The sequence below is a fragment of the Megalobrama amblycephala genome, linkage group LG18 (assembly GCF_018812025.1).
Source record: "Megalobrama amblycephala isolate DHTTF-2021 linkage group LG18, ASM1881202v1, whole genome shotgun sequence".
NCBI classification, from domain to species: domain Eukaryota; kingdom Metazoa; phylum Chordata; class Actinopteri; order Cypriniformes; family Xenocyprididae; genus Megalobrama; species Megalobrama amblycephala.
In genome coordinates this window covers 35492945-35505952 of record NC_063061.1, presented here as the reverse complement: position 1 = coordinate 35505952, position 13008 = coordinate 35492945, and the positions used below count along the sequence as shown (strand labels likewise).

General features: G+C 33.3%; 1 protein-coding gene across 2 annotated transcripts in view; it reads left to right on the top strand.

The window, feature by feature from the left end:
- Nucleotides 1-12765, top strand: part of LOC125253620 (ceramide transfer protein) — a 49648-nt gene extending 36883 nt beyond the window's left edge. Inside the window, exons 7-18 of one of the 2 annotated variants that reach the window (XM_048167663.1) lie at nucleotides 971-1128; nucleotides 1790-1882; nucleotides 1977-2063; nucleotides 4720-4812; nucleotides 4963-5043; nucleotides 6844-6939; nucleotides 8273-8405; nucleotides 8952-9022; nucleotides 9099-9227; nucleotides 9345-9474; nucleotides 9648-9782; nucleotides 11086-12765. In XM_048167663.1, the coding sequence (XP_048023620.1) occupies nucleotides 971-1128; nucleotides 1790-1882; nucleotides 1977-2063; nucleotides 4720-4812; nucleotides 4963-5043; nucleotides 6844-6939; nucleotides 8273-8405; nucleotides 8952-9022; nucleotides 9099-9227; nucleotides 9345-9474; nucleotides 9648-9775 (1199 nt within the window). In that variant the 3' untranslated portion in view covers nucleotides 9776-9782; nucleotides 11086-12765. The remainder of the gene's footprint in view (nucleotides 1-970; nucleotides 1129-1789; nucleotides 1883-1976; nucleotides 2064-4719; nucleotides 4813-4962; nucleotides 5044-6843; nucleotides 6940-8272; nucleotides 8406-8951; nucleotides 9023-9098; nucleotides 9228-9344; nucleotides 9475-9647; nucleotides 9783-11085) is intronic. The other variant, XM_048167664.1, reaches the window with a different exon arrangement.
- The last annotated feature ends 243 nt before the right edge of the window (nucleotides 12766-13008 follow it).

The window sequence follows — 13008 nt, the reverse complement described above, 5'->3', positions numbered from 1 at the left end:
TTGAGTTATGCATTTCTGCATTGCTTTTTTAGTGGAAATACTAAATGGCTAAATTGTATGTGGTCATCAAACCTTTTCTGTTCTTGTATAATATGACGAATGTTCTGTCAGATGCAATATTGTCACAGCCAATCAGGATTTAATAATATTAATATTTAATATTCCTATATGTGTGTGTGTGTATTAAAATACATTTTAATATATATATATATATATATATATATATATATATATATATATATATATATATATATATATATATATATAATGTATTAAAATGTATTAAAATGTATTTAAAATGTATTTAAAAAAAAAAAAAAATAAAAAAATAAAAAAAAAAAAAAAATATATATATATATATATATATATATATATATATTATAGATACTGTATAATACATATGTATCTAAAATATATATATATATATATATATATATGATACATATGTACATAGATACAGATATATAACACTAAAATATAATAAATACAATATAACACTTGCATGTATATAGACAAATAATATTACATATGATAAATATAACATATACATATAACATACATATATGATAATAATACATGTGTTATATATTTCATATTCCTATATATGTGTATATTAATATAAAATATATATTATTTAATACATATTATAACATTTTAAATAATATAAATTAAATAATATATATATAAATATTAGATACATATTTATTATACAGTATCTATAAAATATATTATAAATTAGACAACTTATTAATATATATTATGCTTGTTTGTGTTTTATATATATATATATATATATATATATATATATATATATATATATATATATTACAGATATTTTTATATTACTGTTTAATACATATGTATCTATCTATAAAATATATTAATATAAATTAGACAACTATTAATATATATGTATGTTTGTGTGAAATCTGTAAAGTGTGTGACTAGATTTGTTCTCTCTCTCCATCAGTGTTCCAGTGTTTGAGTCATAAAGGCATTAATGGGATAGACTTTAAAGGAGAGGCCATCACGTTCAAGGCGACCACGGCGGGGATCTTGGCTACACTTTCTCACTGCATCGACCTGATGGTGAAGAGAGAGGACAGCTGGCAGAAAAGACTGGATAAGGTACGATTCATGACCTTGAGCTGCTAAAATCAAGAGAGGGATGGTGTATCTGCCAGAGTCACAATGTTGTCAAAATGAATCAAGCCCTGGCAATTCACCGGCTGAGATAGTTGTGGCAGAAATGTTTGTATTGATGCTATATGTGAACTTGTACAATGCATGTACAAGGTAGGGCTTCCATGACTACTCATTTATACTAATTTAAATCACTATACTTCCAGTGCTGCTATTGAAAATCCTGCCAGTGATTTTCAGGAAAACAAATCCTATCTGAGAGTCTGAGCATCATTTTGGTGATGGTGTATGAATGGAAGCCGTAGCTGTCGTTTCTGTGAATGACTCCTGCGCTATCTGCCAGAAAAGTTAATCCAGCCGTTTTAATGGGTTTGTGTGTGAAAGTGGCGAGCGTGTGTTACTGAGGTGGAGCTGAATCTGTCTGCTGATGTGTCGCAGTCAGCAGCATTCAGCACAATACTGACATATACAATCAAAACGAGCTTCTGTCTGAACAATGGAGCGCTTCAGAACAATCCCGCATCGATACAGTCTCTCGCTCTGCCCACATCACACCGAGACAAGATCTACTCGAGCCAAGACATTAAACATTACGGCAGCAGAGTGTTTAGTCAGCTAAAGTCGCTCCCCCTCTTGCTTTCTACAGGAGATGGAGAAGAGGAGGAGGGTGGAGGAAGCGTATAAATCAGCCCTGTCTGAGCTGAAGAAGAAGTCTCATTTCGGAGGGCCCGATTACGAGGTGGGTTTGGTTTCTGCACGTGTGCTGATGCCTGCAGAGCTTAAAAAAAAAGCTGTGAACTGTGTGAAGATGTTCATCTTGTTCTGTCCATCAGGAGGGTCCAAACAGCCTGATCAATGAAGATGAGTTCTTTGACGCCGTGGAGGCCGCTCTGGACCGACAAGACAAAATAGAAGAGCAGGTGTGTCCTACATTCATTTGCTCAAAGTCTTATCATTTTTTAAAGGGATAGTTCACCCAAAAATGAAAATTCTGTCTCACCCTCAAAACCTGTATGAGTTTCTTTCTTCTGTTGAACACATAAGAAGATATTTTGAAGAATGTCAGTGATCAAACAGTTGATGTGTTTTTTGCCTACTATGGAAGTCACCTATCGACTGGTTACCCATATTCTTCAAATTATCTTCTGTAAATGATGACAGAATTTTAACTTTTTGGTGAACTATCCCTTTAAGAGGTCTTAAATTTGGGGACAGAAAAATGGTCTAAAGGCCCTGATATACTCACGGCGAAGTTCTTTTTCGTTCTTCATTTAGGGGTAAAACGAAGTTTGAAATACGTGAGCAGTGATATACTATAATCGAACATCTGACACAAACCACACTGCCGAGAGCGGCGTTTAGATGAATATGTAAACATGTGCTGCGTGCTTTCCTCTCAGTAACAAAATAAACACAACAAAAATGAGAAAACGGCAAGCTTTTCCTTTATAGAAAGCATAAGAAAAGCATCTTTTAGGGTGCGTTCACACTTGTCATGTTTGGTTCGATTAAAACGAACCCTGGTGCGATTGCTCGGTTAGTGCGGTTCATTTGAGCATGTCTGAACGCTGCCATCCGAACCCTGGTGCGCACCAAACAAGCGGACCGAGACCGCTGAAAAGATAGGTCTCGGTCCGCTTCCAAACGAACTCTGGTGCGGTTCGAATGATATATGAACGCAACACGGACCAAAGACATGTAAACGAACCAAAAACAGGAAGACGAGACCCTAAAAAGGAAAGAATCATCGCGCATGTCGGTTTTTCTCGTCATAGTCGCGAGTTTGCCCATCACAGGCATCAGACGCGCGTCTCCATGCAGCAGATCATTTGTGTGTGTTTGACGGATGGATTCCCGCCGGTGTTTTGACTACTTTACACATTTTATAAGCTCTTCTCGAGTTCCCAGCTTGCCAAAATACCATCACATGCAGGCTACACACTGCTACGCACACACAACGAGCGCATTTGCCTTAGCAAACAGCATTGTTTTGGATGTTCGGTAAGTTCCGTCTCAAAATAGGCAATACGTCATAAAATCCGACCAATCAGGTTGTGAATGTATCCCTATGCCTTAAGGTTCGATATCTTTTGGTTCGGTGATAAAATTGCCAATGTGAACGCTAACCGGACCAGGACTAAATGTTTTTTTCTTTGGTCCGGACCAAATGAACCAAACGAACCGAACTACAAGTGTGAACGCACCCTTAGGAGCACAAGCAGAAAATTTAGGGGCACACCTTAAATCAACCTACAGCGCAGACAGTTATTCACATTTTCCCCCTTTTTGACTGTAGTACTGACAAATCCCCTGGTAATAAATAGACTTAACTTACAGAAATTATAATATGCAGTTTTATTAAGTTTGCAAGGCTCCAGATTAACATTTGAGGGCAGCATTATCATTCATAATGTCTAAATAATAGTTCAAAAGCAAAACATTTGAAAATATTAGGAGGAACAAATAATGTTTTGGTCATCACATTAAAAATAACATTTAAATATGCCTTGCGACTCGCGAGTCACGCCAAAACCTGCATTCCAGTGCGCATACTATCCACCCTGTCCGCCCTAAATAGTGTTGAATATTACTAATGTCACATACTGTTTAGGATGGATAGAATGCACATTGAGACTCAGACAAAGAGTCGGGCTGCACTGACATTAGTCCTGACTGATAAATGGTCCGTGAAGCACAAATGAGTAGCGCAGTTTCGTTCCACTTTCATTACATTTGCTATTTGATGTTGGGCAACGTTATGGTGGTTGCGCCAGCGCGAGTGCTAACAAATTTTGATCGCTGCGGCAGGAAAAATGGTCGCAAAATGCTGATCTGACCATAACAACATGTTAGCATGAGCTCTGCAATTTAGCACTCCAGTAAAGTCAAGTCATATTTATTTATATGGCATTTTATTCAAAAAATCACTTAAAAGCAAGCAGCTTTACAATATCAAACATGGAAAACAATCTCATTTCATCAAAAGCACAACTTCATTCGCTATCCAGTGTGTTCATGTTTCAACCGCGGAGATCTTACCTTAACGGACTCAAACAAACGAAATGAGTCAGAAAAGTTCTGCATGAAAGAAGGCGGAGCCTCAGCGCACGCCTCCTATTATGTTATCGTCACGGACCAATGGTAGTATGAAGGTGTTTTGTAGCTGGAGCCAACTTTTCCTGAGAGTTTGCTTTGGCAAGCCATTTCGAACTCAGAAAATGAACACAAAACAAACTTTGTTTTGGCCTGATTTTCAGTTCAATCTTCGATTTCATATATATATAGTATAGTATATCAGGGCCTTAATGTTAAAATGAATTAATTAATGTGAGTGCTACATTACATTTTAGGTTGTTTATAAAAAAAGTCCCAGGTATATATATATATATATATATATATATATATATATATATATATATATATATATATATATATATATATATATATATATATATATATATATATATATATATATATATATATATATATATATATATGTATGTATGTGTGTATATATCCCACCCTACATATATTTCCAGATATGTTTTTATCATTGACATATGTATGTTTTTATAGTCTCAGTGTGAGAAGAGCAGGATACAGAGGAGCAATTCAGTGCCTTCAGGAGACGCCTACTCCACTGTGGGCTCTCATCGATTCGCTGAGAAGGTGAGTTTGTTCTTCTTCATCGTCTCCTCATCATGATCATCTGCAGACCTCTTCTGTGTCCCTGTTCTTCTGTCTTGGTCTCTTTTTGTTTTGGGTTTATTTTCCTCTCCTGATGAAGCTGCATCTCTCTCTTCTTCCTCACCCGTGTAGCCCCCCTCTCGTCCTTCCTCTCCCTCATCTTCTGCTGTCGTCTTCACTCCTTCTCTCTATGAGCACCGGTTCAGTGCTGAGGTAACAGCGCCCTCTAGCACACTCATCCCAGACTCATCAGAAGCTCTTGACATCATGTTACATTGCACCTATTTGCAAAACCTATTTCAAAACCTAGTGAACTGCTGAGTCAGCCCAAAAATACTGTCTGGCGAGGCAGCACTCTGTTTTGAAACACAGCCAGTTGTATTATTAGCAAGTCTGCATGATGCCTTGTACTGTTAACAGCACATTACAGCCACTTAGTCTGTCTTGTTACCTCCATTTTCTGTCTGTCTTTGTGTGTTTGGCTTTTTGAAAGTATAATTTGCATGTTCAATAACTTTTCCTCACACAATAATGTTATCTTTAGTCACCATGAAATCAAAATGAAGCAAATTTGCTTTCTTAATTCATGTTCCTGGTTTTGTTATTGCACGTTTGTAATGTATGTAAACAAATGGCTGATTAAATGCCTATTTTAGTTTATTATGCCTAGACTCATTTCATAAAATGCATATATATATCAGTCATCATATCTGCCAATAATATGTCTTAGTAAGATCATATTTAATGCTTAGTTTTATGATCAAAGCTCTGTCATTTTAATTATGAGGCAAAACATAATTGCAATGCAAGATGATTTATAGATGAATTAATAAATGTTCCTCAAAATCCTGATAGTTTATATTTGATACTCACTTTTTAATGTGATGTTGAATGCCTTTTACCCTCTGGTGCTTTTTGTGTGTCAGTCAAAAATGACCAAATTCTTTCTTTTTTTTTTTTTCTTCCAATTTCTTTTTTTAATTATTTCAATGAAATTAATATAAAGTATTTTATTTCGATAATATTTTTTATTTAATATTTTGTATTTTTAGGGGATTTTAGGGTGCTAAATTATATGTACGCTGTAGTTATTATCCATTTATTCACTTTTTTGAGCATTAAATTTCCAACTTAAACGGTCATAAATTTTGAATGCATTAGAGCACACTTAATTCTGATGTCTTTTTAAAGATGCAAATTATTGCTGAAGTGAAAAAAGTTTAAAAAAGTCAACTGAAAAAAAGTTACAGAATTTTACGTTTATTGTTATGAAAAATGCACATAAATACTATTTTAAATTTTAATATGAAATGTACACATTTTACTCTAAAACTGCAAGAAAATCAAAACCATAAATCTAAACAAGTTGTGCTCCGAATTTGAGCTTGATATCTCAAAAAATGAGCTTTTAGTAAGAGCTTTTTGTTTGGCCGCAGTACCAAAAGTTTCCACTAGATGAAATTCGTCTCCTATTAATTTCCAATACAGTCATTTTTGACCGCGAGAAGCACAAGTGTGACTATTTTTTCAGGACTATTTAACCTTTTTGAATCATGACCATGATTTTTTTGTGTATGTGTGTATTTGCATAGTAAGTGCCAAAACCTTTACCAAATTTGGTACCATTCTGATGAAGAAAAAAAAAAAAAAAAAACCTAAATGTTTTCAGTCAAAAATGACAGAAGAGCACCAGAGGGTTAAATAGCTATTTTATTTTAGTTAAAACCAGTAATTGAATGCCTGTAATAAAGTTTACAGCAATATTATCATATAAACGGTACGTGTAGATTCTCTGGAGGCTGAACTCGACCTCAGAAAGTCTTGCTGGTTGCGTTTCAGGAAGGGAGTAGTTTTTTCTGTTTCATTCAGAAATACTCGTACAGTACAGAAGTGAAACGTTGTGAAAGGCGTTTCATGTTGACTGATTGCTGCTCACTTTTAGTTTTGTTTATTTAGATCCTCTGAAATGAAGGCACGACCTCTGACCTCCTTGCTGTGTTTTGTTTTGGGCAGGTGGAGGAGATGGTTCAGAATCACATGACCTACTCTCTGCAGGATGTGGGTGGAGATGCAAACTGGCAGCTTGTGGTGGAAGAGGGAGAGATGAAGGTGAGTTCAGCGGTCCTCCACATACAGGACAGTGAGTTCAGAACAGTGAAAAATAGTTCAAATGAGTTAAAAACAGTGTTGTGTTCTTTACAGTGTTTTGGTAGCATACTATTATAGTTTCGAATTGAATTTTTATTTTCATGTTTTCAGCTTCAAATAGTTCAAATGATTGTTTTTATTAGTTTTGGTTTATATATATATATATATATATATATATATATATATATATATATATATATATATATATATATATATATATATATATATATATATTTATTTATTTTACAGTTTTATTTTTAATTAATGTTTTGAATTGTTTTTTTTTTTTTTTCAGCTTTCAATGTAATTTTAGTTTAATTTTTTTGTCACTTTTATTAGTTTTAGTGTATTTTTTTATATTTATCTATATTTTCTATCTGTTTTAGTTTAAACTTATGTTTTTAATTGGGTTTTATTTTTGTGTTTTTAGCTTTCATTTAGGGATGCACCGATATAAAAACTTGACCGATACCGATAACCGATAATTCTTTGTATTTGAAAGCCAATACTCAATATATTGGCCGATAAAATCAAAATTTATATAATTTTTGAGAGCCTGATTATAAAATCAAAAGTCTCACCATTAAAAATATATATGCATCGGGCAAAAACGATAACATTAAAAATGAGCATATATCGGCCTATATGGTGGCTGATATATCATGCATCCCTACTTTTATTTTAATTTTAGTTTAGATGTTTGTCTTTTTTTTTTTTCTTTTGTATATTTTTTTATATTTTATATTATTTTATATTATTTTTAATTATTTATATTTTTATTTATATTTATATTTTATTTCAGTTTTAGTTTGAACTGATGTTTTGATTTGGGTTTTATTTTTATATTTTTAGCTTTCATTTTCATTTTAGTGTAGATGTTTGTTTTTTTGTTTTTATTATGTTCTATTATTTATATATATTTTTTTTATTATGTATATTATTTTAGTTTAGTTTTAGACTTAATTTCAGTTAGTTGCCAAGGCAACATTTCTAATTTTCGATTAGGTTAATGTTTTCATCTAATATTTATATTTTGTTTAATTTCATTTTTATTTCAAAATGTTTTTTTTTTTTTTTTAATTAGTTTCATTTTTTGTTAACAGTAGCACTTCTATGTATTTTTGTGCCTATAAGAACATCATGACATTATCTTAGCACCATGTGATGATCAAACACTAAATTCATTAAAAATGCCTGAGAAAGTTAAAACTGCATCTAAAACTCAGTCTAAAGTGTGTGTTTTAGCCCAAACACACCCTGGTCCACAGACTCACTCTCTGTCTCTCTGTCTCAGGTGTACCGGAGGGAGGTGGAGGAGAACGGGATCGTGCTGGACCCTCTGAAGGCCACACACTCTGTCAAAGGGGTCACAGGTCATGAGGTCTGCCACTACTTCTGGGACACGGATGTCCGTAACGATTGGGAGAGTGAGTATACGCACAAATTAGACAAAATCCTCTACCAGAGCACCCTGTATTTCAGACATCAAAGCTTCAAGCTAAAATTATTCATTGTTCATTTATCAAGCCTAAAGCTTAAAGAAAAAATTGCACCAAAAATATGATCAATATGGCATCTATAAACAGCGGATTCGACCTTTTTGTGACGCCTGCATATAATCCAGTAAGGCTCTGCTGCTGTATATCACTAATAATAGAGCACATCTGATGACTAAGCGCAGTCTGGAAGCATCGTATACTCTTACCACACTTTACGTGCTTTAATACTAGACTTCACATTAATGTCTGATCAGAAACCTCTTAATGGTCCTAATCTATCTCTACCTAAGATATACAAAAACAAAAAGGGAGTTGCCAATCTCTGGGAAACAAAATCTAATCATTCCTTGAGGTTTAATCAATCTATTCCTATAATTGTCTAATAAGTATATTTATAACTAATATCCACTCCATTTATGAAAGCATTAAGTTGTGTTCAGCTCATTTATATCTGGTCTCATTTTTTGTCTCCAGCTACTGTTGAAAACTTCAACATCGTGGAGACGTTGTCCGATAACGCCGTCATCATCTACCAGACTCATAAGGTGAGGAGAGAGGCTGAATGACAGCAGGTCAGTGTTCTGGAAGAGCTCTTCCTCATGTTGTGTTTTCCTCACACAGAGAGTGTGGCCAGCGTCCCAGAGAGACGTCCTTTATCTGTCTGCCATCCGTAAGATCATGGCCAATAACGAGAACGATCCAGACACATGGCTCGTCTGCAACTTCTCGGTCGACCACGAGAATGCCCAGGTGAGTCTGGTCTCCGTGGCAACCGCTGACTCAGTGTGTTCATGTTGCCTCTGATTAATCAAGCAGCAGTTCAGTGAGTCTGGAGAGCCATATTTCATTGTTTTTGTCTTCATGTAGCCAAACAACAGATGCGTTCGTGCTAAAATCAACATCGCGATGATCTGCCAGACGCTGGTCAGTCCACCAGAGGGTGACAAAGAGATCAGCAGAGACAACATCTTGTGCAAAATCACATACGTGGCCAACGGTACTTCTTACCTATAATCTTTATGAAATAGTTAATATCTAAATATATCAGTATTTCGAAATGTTTTGTCTTAAATCCGATGACTACAGTACAATGACTGTAGGGACGTCTGTTCAACACAAACATGTTTATTAAATGAGGTGTATATGTGAATGTTGTTGTTGTTGTTGCAGTGAATCCTGGCGGATGGGCTCCTGCGTCTGTCCTAAGGGCCGTGGCGAAGAGAGAATATCCCAAATTCCTCAAGCGCTTCACTTCCTACGTCCAGGAGAAAACTGCTGGAAAGCAAATCCTCTTCTGAGCACCAGGTACAACAAGCTACAGCAGATGATGACCAGAGTTTATGTCAACAGTGACAGGAATGGTATAATATGAAAAACATATTAGTCAGAGTTAGTGTTTGGGTAAAGTAAAGATGTGTGGGGGTTTTTTTTGTTGTTGTTTTTTTTAACACTTTCAGTCGATAACTGTTTTTGGTGATGCAAATAAATATTATTGTTAATTTTCATTTCATGTTGTCTTTAAAAATATCCTTTATTATTTTCGGATTTAAAATATATAAATTTTTGTATTGTATTTTATTTTATTATAATAATTTATAATAAAATAAATATATTTTGTGTTTAATTATTAGTGCTGCTGCTGTATTATTATTATTATTATTATTATTATTATTATTATTATTAATTTTATTATTATTTATTTAATCATATTATTCGATTATATATTATTTTATTATTTGATCAGTTATGTTATTATATATTTTATCATTTTATTATTATTTATTTTGTTAGTTATGATGTTATTATTGTTGTCATTTATTTTATTGGTCACAATAAAAGGTTAAATTAGTTAAAAATACCCATATTATTTTTTGGATATATAAAATTGTTTAAAATTTGTAAAATTGTTTAAAATTAATTGTATTGTATTTTAGTTTTATTATAATTTATAATAAAATAAATATTTTATGTTTTATTATTAGTGCTGCTGATATATTATCGAATAATATGATTAAATATATAATAATAAAATAAATAATAAAAATACATTATTTTATTATTTGATCAGTTGTTATTATATATTTAAATATATTTTAGCATTTTATTATTATTATTTTGTTAGTTATGATGTTGTTATTATTATCATTGTTATTATTTTCATAATTTAATTTATTTGACACAATAAAAGGTTATATTAGTTAACTGCTTTATCATTTATGTTATTATATATTTAAATATATTTTATAATTTTATAATTTTATTATTGTTATTTATTTTGTAAGTTATGTTATTATTATTATTATTATTATTAAATATTTATATTATTATCATCATCATTCATTTTATTGGTCACAATAAAAAGTTAACATGAACTAACAGTGAAAAATAATTCTTAAGCATTTATTAATCTTAGTTCATATTAATTTAAACATTTACTAATACATTATTAAAATGAAAAGTTGCATCTGTTAATTTTATTTAATGTACCTTAGCTCTTATTCTTAACTCTTATTGTAAAGTGTTACAATTTTATTAGTCGTATTATGTATTTAATAACATTATTTTTGTGAAATTGATTATTAAGTTCTTTTTTTGTATTATTCCCCAGTTCTGCCGTCAGTGTGCCCGAGCGGCTCTGGTTCCCGCACACTCCTCTCGCCACACAGAAGACTCATCGCGTCCCTCTCCCGACTCTTCTGAACCCCGCTGCCACAGGAAGCCCCGGCAGCGGCTCATCGGTAGACGCTTGAAGCCGTTCTGTAGCGCCGCACTAGTTCACACAGGCAGAGGACTAGAGAAGCCAAATGCCAACGTCTGTCCCGTGTTTTCTGCCAGAGATCTATATTGATATAAATATATATGTATGTATGTAAGTAAGTGAGATGGGAAGTTTATATATGACGGAGAGTTTTGAAGCTGAACACACGAGACCGGCTGTTTTAGTCCCGATTATTAGTGTTTTTTGTTTAGAACAAACATTTCAGCTTTGCTTTCATTGTCCACGTATAATCGTCGACGTTCAGTATCGAATCAAAGGCATGTGTGTAAATGAACTCGAGGGCTTTCGTTGGCCTGCCTTTCGTTTCAGCGTTCGCCGTCTCTTTTATGAAGCGCAGAATGTGCCGCTGACGAAGAGGCCATGTGGACGATTTTTTTCTTCGGCGACGTAATCTTTAGTTATATCCGCGTCTCAGCGGCTGACGTACCGTAGCACAATTACAGATCGATCGTAACAGGCAAAAAATTTTAATACGTCAGGCGAACTTTGTGCACAGATTATTTGTATATAATTTCATTGTTGCTTGAGATCGTCAGTCGATGCTTTTACCTGACTAATCCAACTCCATATGCCTTAGTGTGTGAGTGTGTGTGTGTGTGTGTGTGTGTGTGTGTGAGAGGGAGAGAGACTGAGAAGTGTGTGTCCAAACATTTCTAGAGAAGTGCCTCATTATTGATCTGGTACGTCTTGCTGATCGTGCCGCCCACGTCCATTACATCAAAACCACAGCCACGACCCTTTAGTGTTTCTACAAAGATCATTTTAATATTGATTTCGTACTTTGTATTATTTAAACGTGATTTTGCAGTGATCAGCAAGGACAGATTGTGTCATCGGAAAAGTGTCTTCTCATTGGAGAAGCTCTGATGGCAGTCAAATATTCTATCCAATAGGGAGATGCGGTTTAAATTTGGGGCGTAGATCATACGTAGTTGTAGTTTGGGTAGAATTAGTTGTTTATTTATTTTTTTCTTTATCAAATGTAATTTTCCAAAGTAAAAACTAAATGTCAAGCATTCATAAACAATCTTACTAGGCACAAACTAGATTTTTTTCCTCAGTATTTTTGTCCTGTTTTTCTGTACAAATATCTAAACATTCTTAAATCAAGACGCATTTACTTGAGAAGAAAAATGACTTAAGAAAATCTAAATTCACTGACTTTATACTTAAAACAAGAAAAAATATCTGCCAATGAAGTCTGAAAACAGCATAAATTTTGATAAAAAAAATTTTGTTTAGAAAATTTTAAAGTCGTTTTGTGTTTCCAGTAAATGTATCTTGATTTAAGAATTTTTTGATATTTGTATTGGAAAACAAGACAAAATTACTGAGTTATAAAATCATTTTTTTGCAGAACGACAAGAACTTTTAAATTTTTTGCTAAACATTTTCATTGTTCAAATTGTTCCCATGATTATGGAAGCTTGTTTCCGCCATAAAATAAAAAAATAATTGCGACTTATCGCACAATTGTCTTTTTTTTTGCTCAGAATTGCGAGATTTAAACTCACAATTGTGTGATATAAAGTCAGAATTGAGTTTATATCTCGCAATTCTGACTTTATAAGATGCAATTGCGAGTTTTCTTAATTCTGAGAAAGTCAATTGCGAATTATAGTCAGAATTGCGTGATTAAAAACTCGCAATTGTGAGAAAAAAGTCAGTTTATATCGCAATTCTAACTTTACAATTCGCAATTGCGAGTTTATATATCGCTATTCTGACTATATTTCGCAATTGTGAGTTTAT